The 27957-nt window shown below is 33.3% G+C and overlaps 1 protein-coding gene across 1 annotated transcript in view; it reads left to right on the top strand.

Moving 5' to 3' along the window:
- Positions 1–6554: 6554 nt before the first annotated feature.
- Positions 6555–27957, top strand: part of LOC132754029 (uncharacterized) — a gene marked incomplete at its 3' end in the record, with an annotated part of 32571 nt that continues 11168 nt past the window's right edge. The window contains exons 1-3 of the mRNA XM_060744616.1: positions 6555–7092; positions 24602–25246; positions 26209–26367. Of these exons, the coding sequence (XP_060600599.1) occupies positions 24680–25246; positions 26209–26367 (726 nt within the window). The remainder of the gene's footprint in view (positions 7093–24601; positions 25247–26208; positions 26368–27957) is intronic.

The raw sequence follows: 27957 nt of genomic DNA, 5'->3' as shown, positions 1-27957 counted from the left end.
TTTAGAGAAGATGATTTTTTAAGTTTTAACTATATACATATAAGATAAACCTATGGCTCCCAGGGGCGGGGCTAATTTTGGCACAAGAGGCTTTGGTAGAGTACCTTTAGATGATATTATTTAACAAATATTAAAGCTCTAAGCCTTGTACCTTCAGACAATAAGATTTTTTTTTATTTTTTACTATATGTATATATTGAAATCAATGACCCCCGGGGCGGGGGCAATTTTGACCCCAGGGCTATAATTTGAACAATCTTGCTAGAGGTTTACAACACAATGTTTCATGCAAAATATCTAACCTCCAGCATTTGTCAATTGCTAGAAGAACTTTTTTTTTAAAGTTTTTACTATATACATATAAGGTAAACAAATGACCCCTGGGGCGGGGCCGATTTTGACCCCAGGGCTATAATTTGAACAATCTGGGTAGAGGTCTACCAGACAATGCCTTATGCAAAATATCTAAGCTCTAGGCCTTTTGGGTCTTTACAAGAAGGTGTTTAAGTTTTTACTATATGTACATATAGCGAAAAATCAATGACCCCGGGGCGGGGCCGATTTTTGACCCAAGGGCTATAATTTAAAATCTTGGTAAGGGTCTACCAGATGATGCCTTATGCAAAATATCTAAGCTCTAGGCCTTTTAGGTTTTTTACAAGAAGGTATTTTAAGTTTTTACTATATGTACATAGTGAAAATCAATGACCCCCGGGGCGGTGCCAATTTTGACCCCAGGGCTATAATTTGAACAATCTTGGTAAGGGTCTACCAGATGATGCCTTATGCAAAATATTTAAGCTCTAGGCCTTTTGGGTTTTTACAAGAAGGTATTTTAAGTTTTTACTATATGTACATAGTGAAAATCAATGACCCCCGGGGCGGGGCCAATTTTGACCCCAGGGCTATAATTTGAACAATCTTGTTAGAGGTCTACCAGACAATGCCTTATGCAAAATATGTAAGCTCTAGGCCTTTTGGGTCTTTACAAGAAGATTTTTTAAATTTATTCTTATAATTCCTTTTGGTTGCCATGGCAACCAGATTTCTGCATGGAATGAAATTCTTTGAACAACTTTGGAAGCCCTTCACCCAAGGAACAATCCTGCCAAGTTTGGTTGAAATTGGACTAGTGGTTTTTCACAAGAAGATTTTTTAAGTTCACTATATAATCTATATAACACACACGCACACGCACACGCACACGCACAAACACACACACACACAAACACACACACAGGTGAATCGCTATATGCCACCGCATCGCAGATGCTGCGGTGGCATAAAAAAGTTTCCTCGACTGGGATTTGAACTCCTGACCTCTCACTCACTAAGCGAGCGCGTTACCCCTGCACCTCGGAGAATTATACAATGTCTGAATAACATCAAGTCATTCTAAATTTAGAACAAACAATGTCTGCATTTCGGGTTTGTAATCCTTATTAATTTCGAGGTATTTTGTTCAGAATAAGCCTGTTGTTTAAAATTGAAGTAAATAATTTAGGGAAAATCTTCTCGCCCAAACAGTCCGACATGTAGAATCTATATATTCCACTACTCGGTTTGTGTAGTATTCGGTAATCGGTATCGCTAAAAATAGTATTTTCATTGATAAAATCATATTCATCCGCGTAATTTGTGATTGTGCATTTATTGACAATTATATAAGCCAACGCTATTTTTAAACTTTGAATGCGTTGTAATTTGTTGGATACTTGTAACAAAATAAAAATATTTCTTTCTTTTAAATCGCTAGTTTTAAGCTGTTTTGAGAACTACTTGTTGTTAGGTTTGTCGTAAACTTCTGTGTCAGAGATTCAATGCCCGCTTTGTATTTACTTATTTCGATCAGAAAATACAATAAAACAATATTAGAAATCTTCGACCATTCGGGAATTATTTTGCATGAAAATTAATGTGCCTGTCTTTGACAATCTTTACGCAGTGATCTCCCCTGAATTTTTCGGCGTTAGTGTACATATAAAGGGAAGTAACCGCTTCAAAAATGTGGACTAATTTCGGCATTTGCAATTAACAGCATTAGACTCTGAAATTTCGCTACCATTATTTGTTTGGTCTGACGACCCAAACAAGTAAAAACGACAATGCAGGTCACGTATACTAGTATGAATCTCTCTCTCTGTTTCAAATCTGAAGTTTTATAATTACTGTGCATTAAAAAGATCTTGATCTAAGCTCATCTACTTTACAAAAGAGTTTGTACATGAAATTTTACGGGAGTTAGGTATGGGGGAGACAAATCTTTGATTTTTCTGATAAGGGAGAGGCTGTTGTTTAATCTTTCCTTATTTTCTCAATGAATACCTTTATCATATTCTTGTGTTGTTGTTTATCTTGCATAAATGATTATTTTCGTTTAAGCCAAGAGAATTAGAAAATGAAGGACTATACTGTCATTATGGCAGGGGGGGGGTATACTTGTCATATAAACAGTTAATTATAAAATTCAAATAACTTAATATTTTATTTTTCATAAAGCGTCACTTTTAATTAAAAAAGAATTTAAAATAGATCTACTTGGAATATTTTTGTACAGGGAAATGACCGTGTATGTTGTATGTATTTTTCAATACCTAATATTGATCGTTTTATCTCCTTTTACATGAATGAATAATAGCCGTTATGTATTCAAATTTAAATACTGTAAAATTTAACTCGTCAAGAATCACTAACCAACCGGAACATCTCAATTCAATCGGATCATAAACGGTGATCTTATTTAAAAGATTTCAAGATTCAAGATTTTATTTCAAAAGGCATAAACATTTTACAATGTCCGTCGCCATAAACAGAATGACGGTTACAAATAGTATAGGAGAAAAGTATGTAACTGAATACAAATAATTTTTACATTAACATTTTTATATTTAAAGAACACATAATTATACATTGTATTTCAATATATGTTTGTAAATAAAAGTATGCTATATATACCAATATCATTATTTGAAAACAATCAATCATTCGTTCTATCACGTAATGCATTTGCAAAGTAGATATATTTTGATAATCTATTAACAGTTCCATGCTTAGAATTTTTCATTAAAGATATAAATTTATTTAAGGTAGGCCAAGAGCAATAATATTTTGGTAAATGTTCTTTCCTTAATTCCCTATAAAAAGGACAAACAAATAAAAAGTGATATTCTGTTTCAATTTCATTCATATTACATTTTAAACAAATTCTCTGATCTCTGTCAATATTCCTAAATCTACCTTCTTCTATCATAAGTCTATGTGCTGAGCATCTAAATCGTGACAAAGCTATTCTAAACTTTGGATTTTTTACTAAAGAAAGGTATTTTTCAAAATCAAAACTATCTTTTATAATCTTATACGTCTCTAATTTTGATGAATTACAAATTTCCGTTAACCATCGTTGATTATATTGATCATATATACGTTGAATGATGGTTTTTAAATCAATAACATTGGGGTTATCAAAAATATTAGCAAATCCTAAATTCTGAAACAATTTTCTAACCTCAATCGACCATTTATTAGCATATTGATTATTTCTATCATTCATCATTAACAATTTATACATAAGAGAATCAGGTTGTTTAACTATTCTATACCAATATTTTACAACACGTATTTTGCGTAATATTAATAAAGGTACCCTTCCAAATTCACCATTATACAGCCGCATTTGATGTTTGCTGTCTAACACCCAGAAGTTGTTTCAAAAACTTTTTATGAACATGTTCTATGTCTGGTGCATTATGCAAACCCCATACTTTAGAACCATAATTGAGAATAGGCAAATAATTTTAACTTTTCCGATATTTCTAGAGACACGTTATCAAAAAGCGAATTAAGTGAGTAAAGGGCCTTTAAAGCTTGTTCTGACAAAGATTTTTGTGCTTGAAACAAGCTACCGTTTGACGAAATAGATACACCTAGATAAGTAAATTTATTAACACATTTCAAAATTTGATCATTATACATAAATACATCATTTTCTTGTCTAGTACCTTTTTTTACATATCATAACAACTGATTTTTCTGGATTAACAGTGATTCCCCATTCATGACAATACGTATATAGTTTATCTAGTAACAATTGTAAACCACTTTTCGTATATGAAAACTCGGCGAACAAAAACAGAAATAATTTCATCTCTTCTAACGTAAACATCTCAACATTATCGTCATACAAATATTCATACATATCATTGATAAAAAAGATAAACAACAAAGGAGATAATGGTTCGCCTTGTTTAACACCATTATTACAGTCAAAATAATCAGTTACAGACCCATTAACTCTAACACATGCTTTAACATTCTCATACATAACTTTCAACATTTTGACAATTTTAGAGGAAGCTCCATAATTCAATAATTTTAACCAAATACCATTTCTATATACAACATCAAATGCTTTACGAAAATCAATAAAAGCACAATATAATTTCTTTTTCTCACTATTTATAACTTTATTTATTATAGAATTTGAAACAAAAATACAATATATGGTGCTTTTGCCGTTACGAAATCCATACTGGTACTCCGATAACAAATTGTTAGTTTCGGCCCACTTGCGCAAACGTGTATCTAACATTGTAGAAAATATTTTAGAAAAAAAACACTGGTGAGGGTAATACCTCTATAGTTATTTACATCATCAACATTACCTTTTTGGGGGATTGGAACTATCATACCTTTTGTCCATATCTCAGGATATACACTATTAAGAAACATAAAATTAAACAAGTTATAAAGACAAGGAAGTTAAAGATCACTACATTCTATAAATATTTCACTAACCAACATATCTACAACTCCACTTTTACCTCTTTTCAAAGAAGAAATGGCTGAATTTACCTCATCAATACTAAATTCTTTATCAAGTTGTTCAATAACATATTCATCTAAGCTTTTCTGGCCCAATTCATCCTCAACTTCATTATTAATAAAAGCACTATTTTTATAATGTTTTAAAATGATTGAAAAAATGTTCTTCAGAAATATCTCCAGCTTTAGATTTTTTGTTTTTAATTTTTCGTATTTCTTGCCAAAACTTTTGAGGCTGGTGCTTGGCTAAATTTTGTAGTTTTGTTCTCTGTTTCCCATTAAAGTCAGACCGTGCTTTTCTTTTAGCTTTTTTATATACTCGTCGTTTAGTTTTTAACAATTCAAAATTTTCTACAGATTTAATTTGTTTAAGAGACCAGAGACAAGCAGATAACAGAGATAAGCAGCTCCTATATACTCCATTGAAATATCAGTCATGCCCATAAAAAAGTGAAAAATTAGGCATTTTGTAGCAAATAAAACTTTATGGATGTACATTTTATCCTTTAATATTATATACCATTTGAAAGGTAAATCTTTTATCTATAGCTGCATGTTAAAATATTGGTAACTTTCCATGCCTTTCACTTAGAAAAACATAGCAGAACATACCCACTGAGCCAGTTTTTTCATCACATGAATAGTTTTGTAACAAAAATTAATAAGTAGTTCTCTTTAAAAATCGATGTATCATTTATTTAAATAAGAACTGTAAATATTTTTACCTGCAGCCATAGACAAATGCATAAGCTTTCAGAAAATGTTAATAATATCTGTCATATGTTGCGGTTCGGACCGGAATATCCGTCCCGAGGGGACCCGCCCATTGGGCGGGTTCCCGAGGGACGGATATTCCGATCCGAACCGCCAACATATGTTAGATATTTTTTCTTGCATATTCTGCCATATTATTTCATATCTAAAATGGTTTACCTCAATATGATATATGTTCATGGAAATTAAAGTCATTTCATCCATAACTATTTTCTTACAATAGCGTATGAACTTACAACTTAAATATAACAACGGCGAACTGACGTCATCCTTAGCACATATTTCCCTTCTAAAACGACGTCATTTTAACGCGGTTCATTCATAAAGCGCGCAAAAATGACGTTGTTGTTTGGCACGCGACTCATCTGGCACCCCCCATGCCAGATGAAATTTCCGGCATGGGTAAAACTCACGGAAACGCCAGTCTGATATGCAAGAAATTATTTTCCTGATTTTGATATCTGGTTAATAAGTTTTACTTGCTACAAGTTTTAAGTTTAACAGGAACGCATGATATTTTAACTGGTTAGGAAGTTGCCTATCTCTGTTATCTATGTCTCTGAAGAGACTTATTAACAGTCCTAAATTCTCGCCTAGCGGCCTCACATTCTTTATTAAACCATGGGCTCTTATAAATACGTTCTGTTACTTATATTGCTGTTCTTCTTCTTCTTCTTCTTCTTCTTCTTCTTCTTCCAATACTGTACATAACCCACTCTGGAGCATTGACGTACAGGGTGTATGTACAAAGTGATGTGCGGCGAATAAGTGCAGATTTAAAAGAAGAACATGTTAAAAATAAAATCGACTCCGGCATATTAGGGCCCCATGACTAGCCTCAAGGTTGACTGCTGTGACTAGGTGCTCTGGAAGCTGGTTCCACAGGCGGATATTTTATTACACGTAGTTTTACCAAAAACACTTTTAGTTTTATCATACAAAATATTAGATATTTCATTTATTCCAGCGCTAACATTAGTTTCTTTTGAAACAATACAACTAACAATGTCATTTATATTAGACAGTTCAGCAGATATAACGTCTCTGTAATAATCAACTTTTTCATTATCCCATACAATTTTTTCACATAATATAGTAGAATCTATTATTTGTAACATTACATTGTTCATAACTATTTACATTTAAATCAATTTGGATAGGACAATGTGGTGAAAAAGAATATAAATCATAATGTACTATAAAATTTGAAGCCAGGGGAAATAAATCCTCCGAGCATATAGCATAGTCAATTAAACTATTATCGTTCGCTGACAAATATGTGTAACTTCCGGTTCCGGCATCATCGCCAACTCTACAGCAGTGTTATTCAGTTACTGGTGTTAAATATTTTATACGTATATCTCGATGTGATACACTTTACGTGTTGAATGATATATATATATTTATACTGATGTATTTAGTTAGATAAAGATTACTCCATATGGAGTGTTGGATTTAAAATTGGATATGAATTAATTCCAAATGAAACCAAATGAGGTAATTATTTTTGGGTATGACTTAATACCGGATATGAGTCATATCCGCGGATATGACCTATTTTTTAAAAAGTAATTATTTTTTTATAATTTTTTCTTGATAGGATGTTTTATAATAATAAAATGAATTTACATGCCAAATGTCGTTAAATTCGGTTCATAAATAAAAAAGTTATAAGTTATATTCGAATTACGTTCTATAAAAAGTCATATGACATATCCGTGGCAGGTAGACAGACATTTCACTATTGAGACGGTTCACACCTTGACGTTTCACTCCCTTTTTATACCAAAATTATTTTGATACTTATGATATACTTGGGTCTTTTTCAATATTTGTCATGTATAATCATTTTTTGTGACTAAAATTCATTATACTCAACATCACTAATTCCGCGTCATCACTTAGCTCACGGTAATGGCGTATTTTCATGTGACCATTGTTATAATTGGTCAGAATTGACATATTTTATTCAAACACCTTAACAACAAAGTTTTTGTGCAAAATAACCTAAATCTATAGATTTTTACGTAAAACTGAACAACATTTTACAAACTTCTGCAAAAAGCAACAATAGTCCATTAAATTTGTGCATACGTCTGAAACAATCATCATTTTCTAAAAGTTCTTGTTTGTTGAAAAAATTAATTTTGAGTTACAATGTAAAGATACTTTTAATATTTAAAATTATGCAATATAACTTAAAGAAATTTTAACTGAAACATGAAAAAACTGAAATAAAACACCATGTCATTACTGTTACATCGTGCATATCAAATAAATAAAACAGAATTTTAGAACACTAATTTTAATGGCCTAGTGTATAGTAATCACTGATTCAGTGCCAATAATGGCAATATCAATTCGTTTCCTAGCTTAAGGTCTTCAGCGTACCCGTTTATATATATGACATGACGTGAACGCTGAAGATAACCCCGTAGGGAAAGTCCACCAATAATCGTGCCAGGAATCTGACACGCTCGTATTTATTTATCGCACATGCCACGAAGTAAAGTGAAGCATACCTTGATAAAACAATATATAATCTGTTGATAAGCGAAGGATGGACAAATAAAAATCTTATTAGGAACATAAACTACCTAATAGTTTCCGACAGGTAAAAATTTCGGCACTTGGCCGCCATATTGCCAAAATGTTTGACCACGTGATTACGAGATTGACCTTTATGAACCCATGTGCCTCCAATATTTTTATAGATTACTTTTTTTTAAGATGTTGAAAAAGGTTATTTACTGACTGTTATATTCAATAAAATCATATTTAAATACTAAAAAATTAATGAAAATAAATAAAAACATTATCTTGAATAAAAATATTGAAATCATGTCAACAAATTGTTCTAAATATAGTACACAACTCTATTCAAATCTGTTCCCGCGAATGACGTCATACGAGGTCTCGCTTGACACTTGAATGTCATGGCCGACTGTAGTCGGCGAAAATTGATGTTTTACAGTTAAAATGGCAATTTTAATGACGGTATTAATATTTTATTACTTGAATTGGTATAGAACGATATTTAAATAATTGTTTTACCGTAAAATGCACAAGAATTGATCGGGTCAAGTGTATTTGCAAGTGAAAAACAAGAATAAATCAACTTAGGTTATTCTGGTTAGGTTTCGTAACGGGTCTAATCCAAAACTTTAATGCCGCATCTGATGAAAAACAAAAATGTTAAAAAGCGGCTTATAAAGTTTTGGAAGCCAGAACTATTCGTTTCCCCACCCACTGACCCAATCACTGAAAACTGGCCATATTTCTTTATCTGAGCATTGTCATAATAAACTGTGAACAGTTCTTATAAAACAGGAGTTATTGCAACATTATTACAACTTACACTAAGGGAAATACTTCTTCACTCGCAGAAAATATCTGAAATATGTATAATCTGTTTCGTTTTTTCACAAACAGGAAGTTGACAGTACGACTTTCGGATTGCTCTCAAATTTACCGCTGTTTTCAATGAGTGTCCAAGATAAGGTACACTATTGCACGCAGGTCACAAATCTTCAAAAATAAATACTTTGTCCAGGTCCAATGTTGAAATTAAAGGGTATATTCGAAAGATTGATAATTATTTCATAAGAAACGCACATTTACTTGAGTGTAATGGGTTTGAAAGTGAAAAATATTTGCAAATCTTTTCTTTCCAATTTGATTTCGTTTAGAAAGGTGCGGGTTCAACGATATAAAAATACGGTTACACATTAATTAATGTTTCTATTTATAAATGCAACTATTTTTACTGACCAACGAACTGTTGTCTAAGAATAATTTACAGGCAAAAACGTCATGGGTTTCCCGATTTATTGAGGTCAGACATTTTCATTGGTCTGCGCACTTCGTTGCGCAGCGCCATCTAGCGAGCGTAGCATTGCTACTTATGGAGAAGTTTCTGTGTTTAAATTGGATGTTGTCAAAAAATATTTTAATAGTCCAATAAACAACTGATTAGTAAACTGTTGATGCTTAGTGCAGTGTTTATACAACTGATTTAATAGTGGTGTCAAACTGTTAGTTGATAGTCTCAGTGTTTATACAATTAATTAGGCGATGAGATAACACCACAATTACTTAAGTTTGTTTAATGGTTACTGTTTAATAAATTGATGAAGAAAATAATTTTAAAAAATAATTTATTTTATACACATGTTTCGCATTTCATTGTTTAAGACTTAATGAAACATTATAATGAATTTCCTTTTTACACTGTTTGATATTAATGAAATTAAAATTTTTTTAACTTTTCTAGTAAACATCTCTAAAAAATTGGGAGTGAAACGTCCATACAATTGACAAAATGGGAGTGAAACGTCTAGGTGTGAACCGTCTTGGGAGTGAAACGTCTCAATAGTGAAATGTCTTGGGAGTGAAACGTCTGACATTCTCCGTGGCAGACAGAAGATGCCGAATATGACTTATTTTTTATGAAATGATTATTTTTTATGATTTTTTCTCGATAAGATGTTTTATAATAATAAAATGATTTACATGCAGAATATCGTTAAATTTGATCCACAAATAAAAAAGTTTTAAGTTATATTCGGATTACGTTCTATAAAAGTCATATCCGTTGTGGACAGAAGATACGGAATATGACTTATATTTTATGAATGGTATACATGGTTCATGTTTAGTAAGGAGTTAAAACTTTATGTTTATAATTAAATGTTGTAGGTTCGAATCTTAATGAAACATTATTTTTAATGTTTGTTTTTAATTATATTTTTCGAAACTTATATAACTAAGTTTTTGTGCTTGCCAATCATCCATTGTACGACTGTACAAATCAAAACTATGAAAATGTGCATATACATCTATTATGAAAGTCCAGGACTTTATAAACAAAGACGCTGATAAGTTCTTAACTTTACTGTTCCTTGTATATAATCAATCAATCAGTAAATCACTGAAAAATACAAATGAAAAGATACCATAAGTATTATGCACCTTAACATACAATTATCTGCACAAAATTACAGCAATCAGTCTCACACTATAGTTTCAATATTACACAGTCTTATACAATGCTTACTAAATGATAAAACAGTCATAGGTGTTCAACCTAAAATTTAGTGAACTCTGACCTAAACCTTCGACCGGACAAATCTATACCGTATACTGGCTTTTATTCAAGCCTTAGAAAATTTGACCGTAAATTCACATATACAAGCTAATTTAATATCTTATCAAAACAATTTACATGTAGGCAATTATCATAAAACATAGAAGTAACAAAAACAGGTCAAACTTACACCAAGGGGGCCATAAGACTATTATATTTGTATGTTTTGTAACGGCAGTCCTGGACTGCATCCGCAAAACGTGATTACAAACGTCGTAAACATTTCAAAGGGCGATAACTTCGGATAACTTGATAAGTATAAATTCCGTCTTTACGGAACACTCGTACAGTACGGCAGTCAATGAAGCAGTACACCTCCTAGAGGTGACGTTACACTCCCTGCCTGATATAATTTACTTTGAATTGTATCACTATATGACATAAACAAATACTTGCAAAACAAAAATCTAACAAAGGAATTGCAAAGGTGTAACAAAATTTCTGCTCGCAAGTTATCATACAAAAAATCGCAAGCAACCGTACAGAAAAATAACAACTAAATGTAGGCTCAAAAATTGTAATACAAAATACTGACTAGTGAGAATTATTGTACTTTTATCAATTCTAACTATACCATTAAATGCCCCAGTTACTGTACCATAAGATTACATCATTGTATATAAACACAAGCATAGTTTCATGCTCAGAAACTCTACAAATATGTACTGCTCATCAAATCTGAAAGTTCATACACTTGGCAAAAATACCTGGTGTTTGAACAATGCAATATAGTGACTATAAATCAATTCTATCAAAAGGATAAGTTCTGTACAGAAAATCACATAAATTGTACTGGAAATATCTCAAGTTCTTTGTTATATTAACAATATAATGCTTTAGTCAAAATGGCAATTCTTGATTAAAACCCAAAGAAAAATCATATTTAATCTAAAATTTGAAAATAAACCACTGTTTGGAATAACATTTTACTCAAAGGATTTTTTAATGCTCAAAAAATTTGGCCCCGAGGTTTTCATTTTATTTTTTATTTTTTCATAACTTCTACAGAACATTTTTCCTAACAACCCACATAACTTTGAACCCCTTTTTTCAAAAGCCTTTTGGGCCAGTCTTTTCATTACCGATTTTCGCAAAAGCACTAAAACACCTAACAAATTTTTTTCAGAGTTTTTTCCAGACCCCTTCCCGGGGTTGAATTGTGACAAGTTTTTCCAAATTTCCCCCACTTTCCCAAAAATTAAAGCTAAAATTTGGAACGCACCCACTGTGTTTTTAACATATTTTTTGTATCTAAATGACGAACTTTGAAACAACTTTTTGCATTTTTAGGGTGAAGAACACAGGGGGGGACAGAAAAAGGGGGTTCTCGGGCTGTTTAACGGGTGGAAGGTCTCGCTTTCACAATTGCCACAAACCATCCCATAATTTTTTGACAACCCCTTCATGCTTAGGTCCTTGTTTTTTTTTTCGAGTAAAAAGCATCCAAAATACCCCAAGAAACTCCTACATTCTCCCCCAAAACACCCCCAAAATTGAGAAAAATAAAGGGGTTAAAAATCCAAACGTTTCCAACTCGTTAGGAAAGTTAGAAAATTTTTCTGTTTTTCCCAACTTTTGACAGCTTCGCCCCCAAAATTTTCTTCCGTACCCCCAAAAAAATTTAAACCCCGTCGATCGAAATTTTTTTGGAACCGGGAAACCTTTTTATGAGGAAAATCGTCCAGACCAATGAAAACCGAATACATCTCTTCACCACCAATGTTATGGCTCTGAGAAAAAGCAAGAAAAAGGGGAAAATCCCCCAACTTTTGAGTAAAACTTCCCCCCTTTTAACGAGGGGTTTAATAACTTTCCCGGGCCAAACACATCGACTCCAAAAAGGTAAAGGGGGGGCACAGGTGTTTCTATCAGCAGGTAATTAGACATCATTTGAAAGGGGAAAGGAACCCTGGTTTACGGCACCCCACCCCATAAAGTGGTTTAAGGTTACCCTTCATCTTTTGCCACCATTTTACCCAAATTTAACCCGGGCTTTTCAAGGGCCCCTTCTTTTAAATTTTGCGCCCTTGGTGGGGGCCCTTTTTTCATGAAAATTTGCACGAAACCATAAAGAGCTGTATTGACGTCCAGGTAAAGAAAGGATTTTTCCCCTTTGGGGATTTGAAAAAATTTTTCGGGCCCTTACCCCCCAAAACCGAAATTTTTCTTCTTTTTTTATTAAAAAATGGTCCCCAAAGACCCAAACCAATTTAAATTTTTGTTTGGAAAACTTTTTGCAAAATTCCCAAAACTTTAATATTTCCTGGGGAAATTTTTCCCCTTTTTGCATTTGTTTAAAAAATTTTGGCTTTAAATTCCTCTAAAGGAATATCCCGTGCCCGACAATTGCCCACAAATTTAGAAGTATGCCTCTTTTTTTAAAAACCCCCGGGACAAATTTAAAACAGAGTTAGAATACAAAGGAAAAGTCCCTTCCAATTGAAAAACTTTTCAAAGCGATTTTTTCCAAAATTTTAAACTTCATTTTTTAAAGTTTGTCACGGAAAATCGAACCAAAAACCTAAATTTGGGATTTTGGGGGTCATATTGCCCCCAAAAAGATTCGGAAATGATAACAAAGGTAGCCAAAACCCTTTTGGGTGCCCCCCATTTCAAAAAAGGTTTAAAAACCAACGGGTACTTTTTTCACCCGGGTTTCCATTTTTTTTTACGAAATTTCCTTTGAGTATTTTGGAAAATTTTAAAGGGAAATTCGGAAACCTTTTTTTTTCCCTAAAAGACATAAATTTTCGGGTCTTTTTTAATTAAAATTTCCAAGTAAAAATTTTATTTGGTAAAGGTGGTACTTTTAATTTCTAAAGGTTTAAAAAAGGGATAAACTCTTCACCAAAATCTTTTTAAAGAAATTTTCCCACCCCCAAAAAACCTGCCCCAACCCGTTTTTAAATCTGGGTTTATTATTTCCATGTTTGGGTGCTATTTTTGGTTTTACCGAACCCCATAAAAACTTTTGGTCTTTCATTTCCAAACGGTTTTAAAGGGTATGCAACACGGAAATAGTTTTCCTCAGAAGCTCACGAAATATAGGAAGACCCCTTCTCACGAAAAAATTTCACACTGGAAAAAAGGGTTTCGGGTACCTAAAAATTTTGAAAAACTTGCAGCTTAAAACCCCCAAAAACCAACCATTTTCTTTTTCAGAAGTAGGCAATGGTTCTCCCAATCCTAAAACACTGTCAGTGTTTATCCCCCTTGCAAATTTTCCCATTTTTCTTTAAAAAGGTGAAAAAAAGCCCTAAGGGATCGAAAAAGGCTTTTGAAAATTTGGGACCCACAGTTGGGGGTTTAGTATAGTTTTTTTCTCATCCGCCCCAAGCTAAAAATTAAAAATGAATCATCATCAAGTCCCCCAACAAAGGGTCCATTTCCTTTTATGTCCCAGGAAAATCTTTAGTTTTGATTTTTTTACTAACCCTTCCTAAATAAAGTTTCCCAAAACCCTTTGGTACTTTTTACACCAGTTTTTTAAAAAACCGGTTTTCCTTTCTTTTTGTAAGCTTTTTGGGTGTTAGCCCAGTAACGATCAGTTTCTCTCCCCGTCGTAAAAGTAAGCCCAAACCCCAATAAAACCCAAAAAGGGCATTACAGACAAATCTAAAAATTAGTTTAAACCAAAATGGGTTTTCTTGCAGCTTTTTTGGCTATTTTTGGGGGCCCTTATTTGCCACGCAGGTGGGGGGGCTTTTTCCCCAAAAAACCAGCACCACCATGCAAAAACTAAATTTAAGGGTTTATCGAACCGTGTTTCATCCCAAAGAGAAACCGTAAGAAATTTTGCGTGTGTTTCTTTAAACCCCGGGGAAATTTGGGAAAAAACATCTGTTCATTTTCCCCAATACCCTACCCTTATCTCTTCTGAATCCCCATCAGAAAATCCCACCCAGGCTATTTGTTAAAATCTGGACCATTTAAAGAGCACGCGTTAAAGGGACACTCCATAAAACTTATTTAAACAATCCCCCCAAAAATACAAATTTTTGTCCTTTTCCTTCGGGTGAAACACCAAAAAAGGGAAGATCCAACATTTTTTTCCTTCAAGTTTGGGGAGCACGTTCCAATACCCTTTTTGTTAAGTGGAATTTTCCATAAAATCTGACTGCTCGGAAAATTTAAGCCCGATCTCCTTTAAAACGAATTTTCAAAAGTCAGCCCTCGATAGGCTTCCGACCCGATTTTTTCGGGTAATTTTGATGGGGGGCGAAACGAAAGGAAATGGTTGAAAGCCGTACCAAATTTCTTTTTATGAAAGTGTTGTGTCCATAAGTTTAAGAAACTCCTTATCTTCTAAAGATAAGCCTGGCTTATCATCATTCTTTGTATGAACAAAAATGTCATTAGCCCCGACCTGGTCAAGGTGACAATGTTTAACGGTAATCTTATTACTACATGGTTCAAATATGGACGGTCTTCCACTTTCGCAAACATAAGTCTTCATAGTCCGTACTGGTGGTCTGTGCGATGACAAACAAACTTCACCAATGACTACCCATCCCAAAACCTAGACGCTGAGCAAAGGGGGCACCTGGCTTCTCAGGGGATATACGTTGTTCAAATACATGGTGCACCTCTGCTACGTCACGTCCTATGAGAAGCACTATTTCACAGTCATCACGCAACCTGGGAATGGGGACATCTGACAGGTGTTGGTGGTATTTTACTATATATCCGGTGGGGGTTTTTCCCAACCGCGGTCCGGAATGCACACATTCTAAAAGGGTTGGGATTTTTTGAACAAAATTGCCCATCTAAAATTTGAAACTTCATTTGTCAATATTTCGCCTTTAAAACAAAAGGGGACTGAAACTTTGATTAAGTTCTTTTAATTTTTAAATTCCCTACGGGGTTTTTATTGCTAAAAAAATTTCAAACTTTTTCCTTCACAATTTCTATTTTGCTTGATCATAAACCCAATTTACGAAACACCGACCTTGAAAACCCTGGGAAAGGGTTTGTTTGGATTAATTTTTACAGCAATGTTTTTGAACAAATTTCCCCAAAAAAAAACCAAATCACCACAAATTTTTTTACATTTTTTCCAGGACTAGGGGGGGGTTTCTTTTTTAAAATGGGGTTTTACGGGGGGGGTTTACGGCGGGAAAGGCCCCCTCCCTGCCAAGTTTTTAAACCGGGTTTTTCCCCTTGGACGATCACTCCCCGTTTGTTGATTGTTCCGTTTAAAAGGGAGTGAAGTCTCCCAGGATTGGCTTTTGATTTCCCAAACACCCCTAAACATGCCCTTTTTGAAAGTGCGGGAATAACTGTATTTTTTTGGGAGTTAAACCCTTTTTAAAACAAATTTTATTCCTTTTTAGGAATCTTTTACTTTTCTGAGCCCGACCCTTTTTGAAAAAATTTGGTCATAAAATTTTGTTTAAGATGTGTAAATTTGGGCATTTTTTAATTACGGGGAACCATTTTGGGCCAGAACTCTACAAAATGTCCCATGAGAGGCAAAAAATTTTACATTTTTCCCTGACTTTAAAACCAGTTTGGTTCTGACACGAACAAAAATTTGTTTTAAACCTATTTTTCTCTAACTTTCCAAGTAGGACACGAAAACCCCCGGCAAATCTTTAAAACATGTTTCAAATTTTCTCATAAAGGGAAAGGGTACAAAATACCCCTGAATGGTGGAAAAAAACGGGGTTAGCTTTTTTTGTAATTTTTTGGCCTTTAACATCCTTTTGTTCAAATTGGAACGGAAATTTTTTAAAAGGAGGGGTCGGGACTCCATTGACGATTTCAAAAACCAACAATGGTAAAACCCATTCATATTTTTTTAATTTTTCGTTTTCCGACAAAAAACAGCAAAGTCCGTATAATTCACTATTTATTTTTAATACGTGGAAAACTGTCATCCTTTTTAATTTTTTCTAAAAATTTCCGGAGCCCCAAAATCTTTGGGAAAAAAACCGTTCCCTATTAATTCGGGGCTTTAGATTTTTTTAGGGGGTTTTCGCTGTGCGATTTTTTGCCCCCTTTCCTTTTCGAATCTGGGACCAAGTTTATCAACAATAGATTAACTTTTCCATCGGTGGATGCGTTCAATTCCATTCATAATGTTCTTGAAATTTGCTTTCAGAGTTGAAATTGTTCTGGTTTATCATTATAAGTGTTAAGTCGTTGAATCATCAAGTCCTTTTCAACAGGAACACAGATAAATCTGACAACTGTGGTGCAAACGGTTTTGCATTGGGATTTAAATGAGAGATCTCGTCAAACATTGGCTCACGTTGTGGAATAGCTGGTTTTGGTGTCATTAAATTAATTCTCCTTGGTAAACCCGATACATCACTAAGTCTACAATGATTTGTTTTTCCAAATATCTCTGATTTTCACACTTGCTTCAGAATGCGAGTTTTTCACTTAGATGTTCCTCGAGAGTTTCTAATTTTGTCAATTCTATAGCTACTTCTTTCTCATTGTTCAACAAGGATAGTTTTGTGTCTAGTGAAGCCATTTTTTTTCCTTTTAAGGCAGATTTTTTTTGCTCGGTATTCCATTTTGTTTTTCGCCGCTTCGAAGGCTTCGCCTTTTTTCTCAATTAAATATTACTTTTTTCGGAGATTTTACACTGATGCATTTTTGGTTTGAAAAAGTTTCTAAAAAAATTGGGGCCCCACCTTATACTTGGGATGTGAAACAGATACAAATTCTTTATATACTCATTTCTATTTCTGTCAAAATCCATAACGACCTTTTTCAGCATGTTTGCGTTATAAATACCTTTTTCGCTTGCTAACTCCATTTTTAGGCTTTGTTCATTCCTTTTCCTTTTCGAGATAGTTATGATACTTCTTGAACATAATCATAATTGTCATAAATAATTTGTTCAATTTGTTGCGCATTTCAACAAAATCATTTTTATCCAGTTCTTCTGTATTCTTATACCACCAGTATTATCTCTTTCTATTTCTCTTCTATAACTCATTAGTTTCTTTCTATTATTTTTCTACATTTTCTTCATACAGTTTTTCTGACTTTTCTGTAAAGTCTTTTCACTCTCTTCTCTTCAGTTTCTGTGTCAGTTGTCTGCATCGTATTCAAGTCTGCCATGGCTGGTGTGTGGTTGATTTACTATGAAAGTCCAGGACTTTATAAACAAAGACGCTGATAAGTTCTTAACTTTACTGTTCCTTGTATATAATCAATCAATCAGTAAATCACTGAAAAATACAAATGAAAAGATACCATAAGTATTATGCACCTTAACATACAATTATCTGCACAAAATTACAGCATCAGTCTCACACTATAGTTTCAATATTACACAGTCTTATACAATGCTTACTAAATGATAAAACAGTCATAGGGTGTTCAACCTAAAATTTAGTGAACTCTGACCTAAACCTTCGACCGGACAAATCTATACCGTATACTGGCTTTTATTGAAGCCTTAGAAAATTTGACCGTAGATTCAGTTATACAAGCTAAATTAAGATCTTATCAAAACAATTTACATGTAAACAATTATCATAAAACATAGAAGTAACAAAAACAGGTCAAACTTACACCAAGGGGGCCATAAGACTATTATATTTGTATGTTTTGTAACGGCAGTCCTGGACTGCATCCGCAAAACGTGATTACAAACGTCGTAAACATTTCAAAGGGCGATAACTTTAGATAACTTGATAAGTATAAATTCCGTCTTTACGGAACGCTCGTACAGTACGGCAGTCAATGAAGCAGTACACCTCCTAGAGGTGACGTTACATCTATATTTTAAAGTTATTATTTTCTTTTAAGAAAAGACACCAGAGATTAAAGAATTTATCTATCCACTTATGCTGCATAATTTTTATATGACAAAATATAATCAAAGAAATCTGAAAAAAAAAGTTGAAGATTTGAACTTGCAACTTCTCGATTGCTTTGTTATCAAACTTACCACCAGGCTATCGAGACGCAGGTACAAAGTACCAAGAATGTATTTTTTATCTAAAAAAACAGTTAGTAAATCGTAATAAATTATGGAAACTCACGAAAAAGCTCCCGAAAATTAATGAGTCACTGGTTAATATTGCCAAACAACAAATTTAGAATAATCATTGGTGCATTGAAATAAAATCTTTTTGTATCACAGTTTGGGGATCTTTCTGTTGAAAATTATCACAGACTTTACATAATCGTATACATATACATGCACAGTGCATGCGTTAACTGGAGTGCAGGTATAAGTTACCCGTACTCCAGAGCATGCCCATTGATTGGCTCATTTTTGCCGGGGTTTACTTATTGTGACGGCAAAGAAAGGGAAAGCGATAGAAATATCATATTTAGAAGCTCGTTCATTGGTACTTTTTTTCTGGGGTTTCATATTGTGACAACAGGGAATGTGTATTTATGTTTGACTATGATACAAAAGAGAAAGAACATCAAAACACTCGGCAGTCTGATAAATACTCAAACAAATCAGATAGCCTCGTGTTTCGATGCTCTTACTATTACATTATTATATTGTAAAAAAAAAAAACAACGAACAGAAACAAATGGAAAAAACAGAAGAGAAGGAAACAACAAATTTGGAAAGGTAAAGAAACAGTATTAAACATATCATCGAGTAAACTTACGGAAACTGATTATTTACTATTAAGTAAAGGCTTATCATTTTGTCCTAAATCGCGAAGTCATGACAAAATTAAGTTAGCTGAAAATTCGTTCAAATTTACTAGACGCCTTAGACTTAAAGAGTTTTTCGAAAGTGAAAATAATGAATCTACTGAAAATGAATATAAACAAGAACCTTTTTTCAATAAGAAACAATCTACTTTCACGCCACCTGCCGGGAGAGATACGTATTTGGATTTTTACATAGAAGCTGTGAATCAAGAGATCCTTAAGGCTGAACCAAAACGGAGGAATTATACGAATATTTCAAAACCGGAACTCGAATCATTGAAGAGTTTATCCAGCGATGAAAGTATAGTGATAAAAAAGGCTGATAAATCAAGTACTATAGTGATAATGAACAAAGAAGATTATATTGCAGAGGTGAATAGACAACTTAATAATCCCCAGTATTATACTAAACTCGATCATGATCCGTCATCTTTAATTCATAGCAATATTTTAAAATGTATTGATGAATTAGGTAAGGTAAACGTGAATATTTTAGATGAATTTGACATTTTTCCGGTAGATGTACGTACACCCGGCTTTTATATCCTTCCTAAAATTCATAAGCAGTATAGTGAATTGTACCCTTTAGGTTATCCTGGACGCCCGATCGTTTCCGGTTGTAAATCAAGAACAGAAAATATTTCTAAGTACCTAGATTCCATTTTAAAGCCATTAACACATAATCTACCTTCGTATATCCGGGACACTTCTGATTTTATTGCCAAACTAAAAACCACCTCTCTTGGGGCAGGAGAACATTACCTTGTTACGTTAGATGTTACATCTCTATATACGAACATTCCCCATACAGACGGAGTAGAATCTTGCAGACATTTTTAGAGAGAAATCCCCCCAAAAATCTTTCATGTAATGAAATATGTAAACTTCTTTCCTTAGTCCTAGAAAATAATAACTTTCAATTCAACATCATTATATACAAAAAATGGGAACAGCAATGGGAAGTTCTATGGCACCCTCTTACGCTTCGCTTTTTATGGGTAAATTTGAAAATGACTTTTTAAGCCAACGTTCTTTAAAACCTAGTTTATGGTTCCGTTTTCTTGATGATATATTTTGTATATGGAGTTATTCCCTTGATGATTTGAATGCTTTCATTGATAGTTTGAATAACTTTCATCCATCTATAAAATTTACAGCGAACGTTTCTAAATCTCTCGTATCATTTTTAGATGTAAACGTTTCATTAGACGAAAACAATATTATTCACACTGATATACATGTTAAAGAGACAGATAATCATCAGTATTTAGAATACTCTTCCTGTCACCCAGTATCTTGTAAAAATGGTATTCCGTACAGTCAAGGAAAACGTTATCGCCGTATCATTTCTGACGATAATGTTTTTCAAACGATTCTTTACAGAATTTACGTACATACTTCAAAGCAAGAAATTATCCTATCAATGTTATTGATAATGCACTAAGTAAGGTTTCATGTCTAACACAGGATGAGGCCCTGTGTACTAACAACAAAACAAGTGATGGCAGTGTTATTCCCTTTGTTGTTGAGTATAACCCAACTTTAACCTAATATTAGTAATATAATTAAAAAAGTATTGGGATTTACTTAAACTTTCAAGTAAATGTTCTGTGCAAAAGCTTCATGAAAGTAAACCTTTGGTTGCATTTAAAAGACCTAAAAATCTAAAAGACATTCTCGTTAATTCTAATATTAGGTCTAATAACAAAAATGCGAAAAGTTCATCAAAATGTAATAGAAGTAGATGTACACATTGCAGCTCCATTATTGAAAGCAATATATTTAGTAGTACTAATATTCCTGGTAAGAATTATCATGTAAAAAAACAATACTGATTGTTTCTACGAAAAATGTTATATATCTTGTCACTTGTCACTTGTGATAAATGTAAAGAGCAATATGTTGGTCAAACGAAGCAACAAGTGTCTAAACGCATGAATAGCCATAGGTTTGATATTAACAATTTTTTCCGATCCGTTATTTTCGACCAATGTCGCTACACACTTTAATAAAACCAATCATTGTATGAAGGATTTTAAATTTATGCCTATAGATATTGTCACCGATGATATGGAACGCTTATTACAAGAATCATACTGGATTCATAAGCTTAACACATTATCTCCTAATGGTATGAATGCAAAAGTTTTGTACAATATATAACTTTGTCATTATTGTGCCGGTATACATATACATGTAGTATGTTTGTCCTCATATCAAGGTTTTTTTATTATTATTAATTATGAGAATTTTTGTATCACATTTGCAGATCCATATTATATGTGTAATTTATTGTATATTGCTGTATTCATGAAAGATTCTGTATTTATTTGACAAAGTTTTTATTCCCGCGTTAACGTCACGTTCGGTTTAGCGTATAGTTAAACGGACGTTGCGTCATTTGTCATTTGTTATTTTATAAACGTCAATTTTTCTGAAGAAGACTAAACGTCGAAAGCTTAAGAAAAGCGTTTGTTTTTATTGAACTGATTATTATATTATTATATTGTGAAATACGACACCTTTTTTGACGTCATTATTGACTTATTTTATACCTGGCCTTTAAGCCGAACTCGATTGTTGTAGTCATTAATCGTTCGTACCATTATGATATAATGGGTGGTTTAAGTTCTCCAATTATTACATTTTGAATTTTCATTGCAAACTAGAAGAATAAATTTGGATGTGGACACGTAAATCTGAGTAGAGTATTGGATAATGAAGAACTCAGGTTATAATGAAACATGGTTTTCCGAGTTCGAGTTCAAATCTTCAACACATGCACATGTTTACTTTCAGAACACATTTTTAGAGTGTGTCACGTAACTTTAAATTTCTCTTTTTAAATTTTTTTTGAACATTTTAAAGTTAAACTTATGACGGATAAGCAGAATTTGATGTACCTTATAATACCCCCGCACAACAAAGTTGTTAGGGGGGTATACTGGAATCAGCTTGGCCATCGCGTCCTCCGGCCTTCCGGCCGTCCGTCGATTTTTCCTTGTCCGCCCAATAACTTAAGATTCCTTTGACCCACAGTCTTGATATTTTGTATTTAGATTGGCCATGGAAAGTAGATAAGTCCTATTGATTTTGAGGTTACTGGGTCAAAGGTCAAGGTCACAGGGGCCTTGACTTCAAAAAGCTTGTAAAAGCCAATAACTTATGATTCCTTTGACCCACAGTCTTGATATTTTGTATTTAGATTGGTCATGGTTAAAAGATGATCCCTTTTGGTTTTGAGGTCACCGGGTCAAAGGTCACAGGGACCTTGACTTCAAAAAGCTTCTCCACCCAATAACTTAAGATTCCTTTGATCCACAGTCTTCATAATTGGTATTTAGGTTGGTTATGATAAGAAGATGACCCCAAATAGTTTTGAGGTAACAGGGTCAAGGTCACAGGAGCCTTGACTTCAAAAAACTTGTCTGCCCAATAACTTAAGATTCCTTTGACCCACAGTTTTCATACTTGGTATTTAGATTGTTCATGAATAGTGAATGACCCTATTGATTTTGAGGTCACTGGGTCAAAGGTCAAGGTCACAGGGGCCTTGACTTAATAAATCTTGTCCGCCCAATAACTTAGGATTCCTTTGACCCACAGTTTTCATATTTGGTATTTAGAGTGGTCATGAATAGTAGATAAACCTATTGATTTTGTGGGACCCCCTCACAGGGTCATAAGTCAAGGTCACAGGGGGCCTCGAGTTCAAAAATCTTGTCCGCCCAATAACTTAAGATTCCTTTGACCCACAGTCTTCATATTTGACATGGAGGTTGGTCATGACCATAAGGTGACCCCTATTTATTTTAAAGTCACTGGGTCAAAGTTCAAGGTCACAGGAGCCTTGACAAAAAAAAGGCTTGTCAGCTCAATTGCTTTAGAATGCTTTGGTCAACAGTCTTGACATATTTGGTATTGGGGTTGTTTATGACTAGTAAATGACCCCTTTTGATTTTTAGGTGACTTTGTCAAAGGTCAAGATCACAGAGATTTTACTGTAATGAGCATATCTGCTGTAATGAGCATATCTGCTCAAATGATTAAGAATGCCTGTCCGCAGTGTATTGATTTTGACATTTTCACATTTGAAGCATGTAGAATACATAACTTAGCAATGCACTGGCTGAGTAACCTCAGATTTGGCAGGGAGGTTGTCCTTGAGCTCTAAATGGCCACTGTTGATTCTGAAAAAGTGGTATGCGGGGGTATTCACACCATGACAATGGCAGTTTTAGTTTGTAACTGTCATTGAACAGATTGAATAGCATTATTGATTTTATTCTGTTTGAAACACTGAATTCCATCGCGACCTTTTTAACGATGTCGGCTCATTAATTTATACATATATGTTTTCTTCCATTGTACATTTTTAACCCTTATCAGGATTGTGCTGCCTTGTGTAACCTGTTGAATGCGAATGTGTGTATAACTACATGTTCTAAAATATCATTGTCTGAATATGATTCTAGGGGATCAAAAATTCAGTTCGTTAAAAAAAAAGCTAAAAGAAAAAAATGCCTTTACCCGAATTCGAACTAGGGGCTGGGGCTGTACACTCAAGATCGAACACTCGATCATTACTTCGCTATTATGCTATATGCATAATCATAATAAGTGTTAAAGATTTAGGCTATAAATAGTACAATTTTATATAAGAATTATCGGCACCCCAATTCGTCAATACTGATGAAAGGAATAGCGAACACGAGCTGTAGCCTATAAGCTATACTAGTAAAAACATATCTGATAAGACTACTTTGATCAAATCAGATTAATTCAAGATGAGGTAACACAGTACTCGATAAACAGTTATAATAAGCGCTTAAAATGTAATTATACTTGTAAATAATGTGGTTTGAAGCTATAGAAAACAGGGAAATAAGATTAACGTTAATTATATCAAGCTATGTTCATTTCAGTATATCTTCTGTTATTATAAATTTAAAATTCAAAGTTTGATACATGTATATCTGCCTATACTTTCAGACATTGAATTACTGCATTTTTATTTCTTTTTAACAAGCACTGTCATCTTAAAGAGTATCAAAACAATTGCATTTATTTACTGTAATTATAGTACATGATGTATATCAAATACCTGAATACATATCTAAATTAAATTGTATTGCATTACACCTTTAAATGATAGTGAAAGATCCCTCTTGAAATGTAATTATATACTATAGCATTTTACATAATTATTTTTTTCAGGTTAACCTCGGAGCTTAGTTTACAAGACATGTCAGTGTATATAATTCTTTAAGTTGGAAGACACAAAGTTTGCAAGTAATGGCTTCTTATAGCCCTAAACTTTTAGAAAAGAAATACAATAACTGGGTTAAATCTCAATTAGCAGTGTTGATTACGAAAGAAGGTATTGAACCTTTTGTTTGCAATGAAATCAAACAATTCCAATTGAAATGCTTAGATGATATATGTTACCAAAATGGACTATTTAGTGGGACGTTGTGTTCGAATTGCTGTACGGAAAATGTTATTAAATGTCCAACAAATAGAATATGTAATGTTGGACGTGGAAGATGCAGTTATCATCGAAATGCTGCAACAAGGTATAATCCTGTCGGCTGCCCGAACAAGATATGCCATAATTTCACAACTGAGATACAGAATGCGCATAGGTACGCTGGTCCATCTTACAAAAACACTGATGCTTCACAGTGGTGTAGTAGTTTCTGGGAAGTGGCGAAATGCTTCATGCCTCCAGATGGGTATAAAGATAAAACATCTACAGCAGAAACAGACTTCAATGGTATAATCAGCGTTATTCTCAATTACAAAGGCTTCCAGGGGAAAATACATGAAAACCTGAACAATAAGAAGAATATGTTTGAGGAGGTAAACAATATTTAGATACTATTTATGAAGACTTACGTTTGGTCCTTATTTACCAAAAAAACAACAATTGCATATTTCATTGATCTAAAGTAAGATACAACAGTATTGTATGATATATATAATACCCTTAGAATGTTGTTATGCTTTCTGAAAATAAAGCACATTGTTACATATGGGAATGTCGGTAAGAAGGATTTGAAGTATAAAGAATTTATTCTGCTCGCAACGTCTGTATTTTTAAGATCTTTTACTTTCTTAGAATTTTCAAACTTTATTTAACAGAAGTATTACCACCAAGTGTGAAGATACATTTTGAGATGGTTTCGCGATAAGAAAATATACAGGGCAGAATAATGATTTTTAACCCCAAATTTTGTGCTGAATATAGAGAAATGATCTTCAGTAAGTCATCAACTTCTTATCTTGTCATTGGGATTAAAACAAATTCATCTGAGCCTTTGTGCATTTCAATTATTTTTGGGTAAATTGTGGCCCATTGCATTTTGTCTTTTTTGTTAGATAATTCCTCAGTAATTTTTCACGAAGTGTCCATTTTTGAAACAATTTTTATATCGATTTTGATATCATAATTGTATGAAAGAGGGGTACTGATACGTAACACTACAACACATTAACTATTAATATTCCCGGGAAAATATGACAACGACCCTTCGCAGACGGCAGTGGTTAATGCAACAAGCAGACCACTCCTCTAGCAGACCACTCCTCTATCAAACCACTCCCTAGCAGACCACACCCCTAGCAGAAAACACCTTTAGCTATGACATTTAAGCTCACCAGAGCTCTTATCGTATTTGTTTTTCATTATTTATACAAGTCCTAGTAAGTATTATTTTACTACATGTATAACGTAACAGTTTCTCAGTAAACGTATATATTTTATACTCAACCTATAGCTTTTAGGTAAATGTAAATAAGAATTGTTATTCCATTTTGACCAGGCAAGAGAAATTGGAAAATCTGTGCGACATTCTTCAACACTTGAAGTAGAGGATACAGATCTTCAGAAATACTTCAAATTATTACAGAAATTACTTTCTGATCAAGTATATTTAGCTACAGACACGCATGCGCAGAATGCTAAAAAGAAACTGACAGAGGTAAACATCTAAACTTCTACTATTACTACTTACTACTAATTCTAACTATTACAATTACAACTACCAATTACTTTTGCTACTAACCCCTTCTACTGCTACCGCTACCTCTTCAACCACCAACACTACCTTTACCATCACCACTACTACTACCACTTCAACAACTACTACAACCACCACCATAACTACCATCACTACTACTACTACTACTACTACTACCACCACTACCACTGCTTTTTCTAGTACCACTACTTTTACTAATTATACTACTACTACTACTACTACTACTACTACTACTACTACTACTACTACTACTACTATTATTACTACTACTACCACTGCCACAACTACCACTACTACTACCACAACTACCACTACTTCTACTACTCATTCTTCTTCTTCTTAAACTTCTTATGCTTCATCTTCTTCTTACTACTACAACTTCTTCTTACTACTACTACTTCTACCATTACAACTGTAGCTTGCTACTGCTACTTACTACTGCTACTTACTAATACTACTACTACAATTACTACTGCTTCTTTGTACTGTTACTACTACTACTACTACAACTACTACTACCACTACCACCACTTTCACTTCCACTTCCACCACATTTTTTATTATTTAATTCTTATTATTTGTTCATTTTATTTATTATTTATTTTTTGTATTTTTTTAGCTCACCTGTCACAAAGTGACAGGGTGAGCTTTTGTGATCGCTTTTCGTCCGGCGTCCGTCCGTCCGGCGTCCGTAAACTTTTGCTTTAAATGACATCTCCTCATAAACCACTGAGCCAATTTCATCCAAACTTCACAGGAATGTTCCTTTGGTGGTCACCTTTAAAAATTGTTCAAAGAATTTAATTCCATCAGGGCTCATCCTGGGGGGAAATTTTAGGGAGAAGTGACGACCTCGCGAAAATTAGAGAGAAGGGAAACAACCCAATGTGTATGCATTAACATGCATGGCTATACATCCTTTAATTATAATATAAACACAATTAACATCACTTATAATATTTCTCCAGTTTATTAATTAATAGTAGATTAATTAATAGTATATTAATTAAAAGTAGATTAATTATTTAGTAGTAGATCAGGCAATGGCATCTAAATGTTTTTGAGCTGCATATATGAATATAAAAAATTATATTTGATATCTATTGATCAGCTATTTATAAGCTTTCTCTAAATATGTGTTTATATATTTTCATGTACATTTGTTGATAATAATGTGTAAGAAAAGATATGATGATAAAATCAATTTCATATTTTTTACTTTACTTTCTTCACCTTTAGAAGAAGATGAAGTGACATTGGATATTGATTAACAATATCTGTTCTATCCTGTTCTGGTAACAGAAATTCCTCTCAAAGTCCTGAAGGTTGTAATGTCACATTTATATGCATATAATTATGCTTATAAAACAATTTTCAAACATCAAAGAATATGTAAAATATGTACTGCAAACACTTGTGCACATTATATTTCTTATTGAAAAATTTGACTGAGAAATTGTAGAAAATTAATTTCTAATTACCTCCCTTTATTTTCATGAAATGTTAAATTCGGTAATATCTTTATAAATA

This window comes from Ruditapes philippinarum, unplaced genomic scaffold (genome assembly GCF_026571515.1).
Source record: "Ruditapes philippinarum isolate M1 unplaced genomic scaffold, ASM2657151v2 ctg9565_1_1_1_1, whole genome shotgun sequence".
Lineage (NCBI taxonomy): Eukaryota > Metazoa > Mollusca > Bivalvia > Venerida > Veneridae > Ruditapes > Ruditapes philippinarum.
This window is presented reverse-complemented; position numbering and strand designations above follow the sequence as displayed.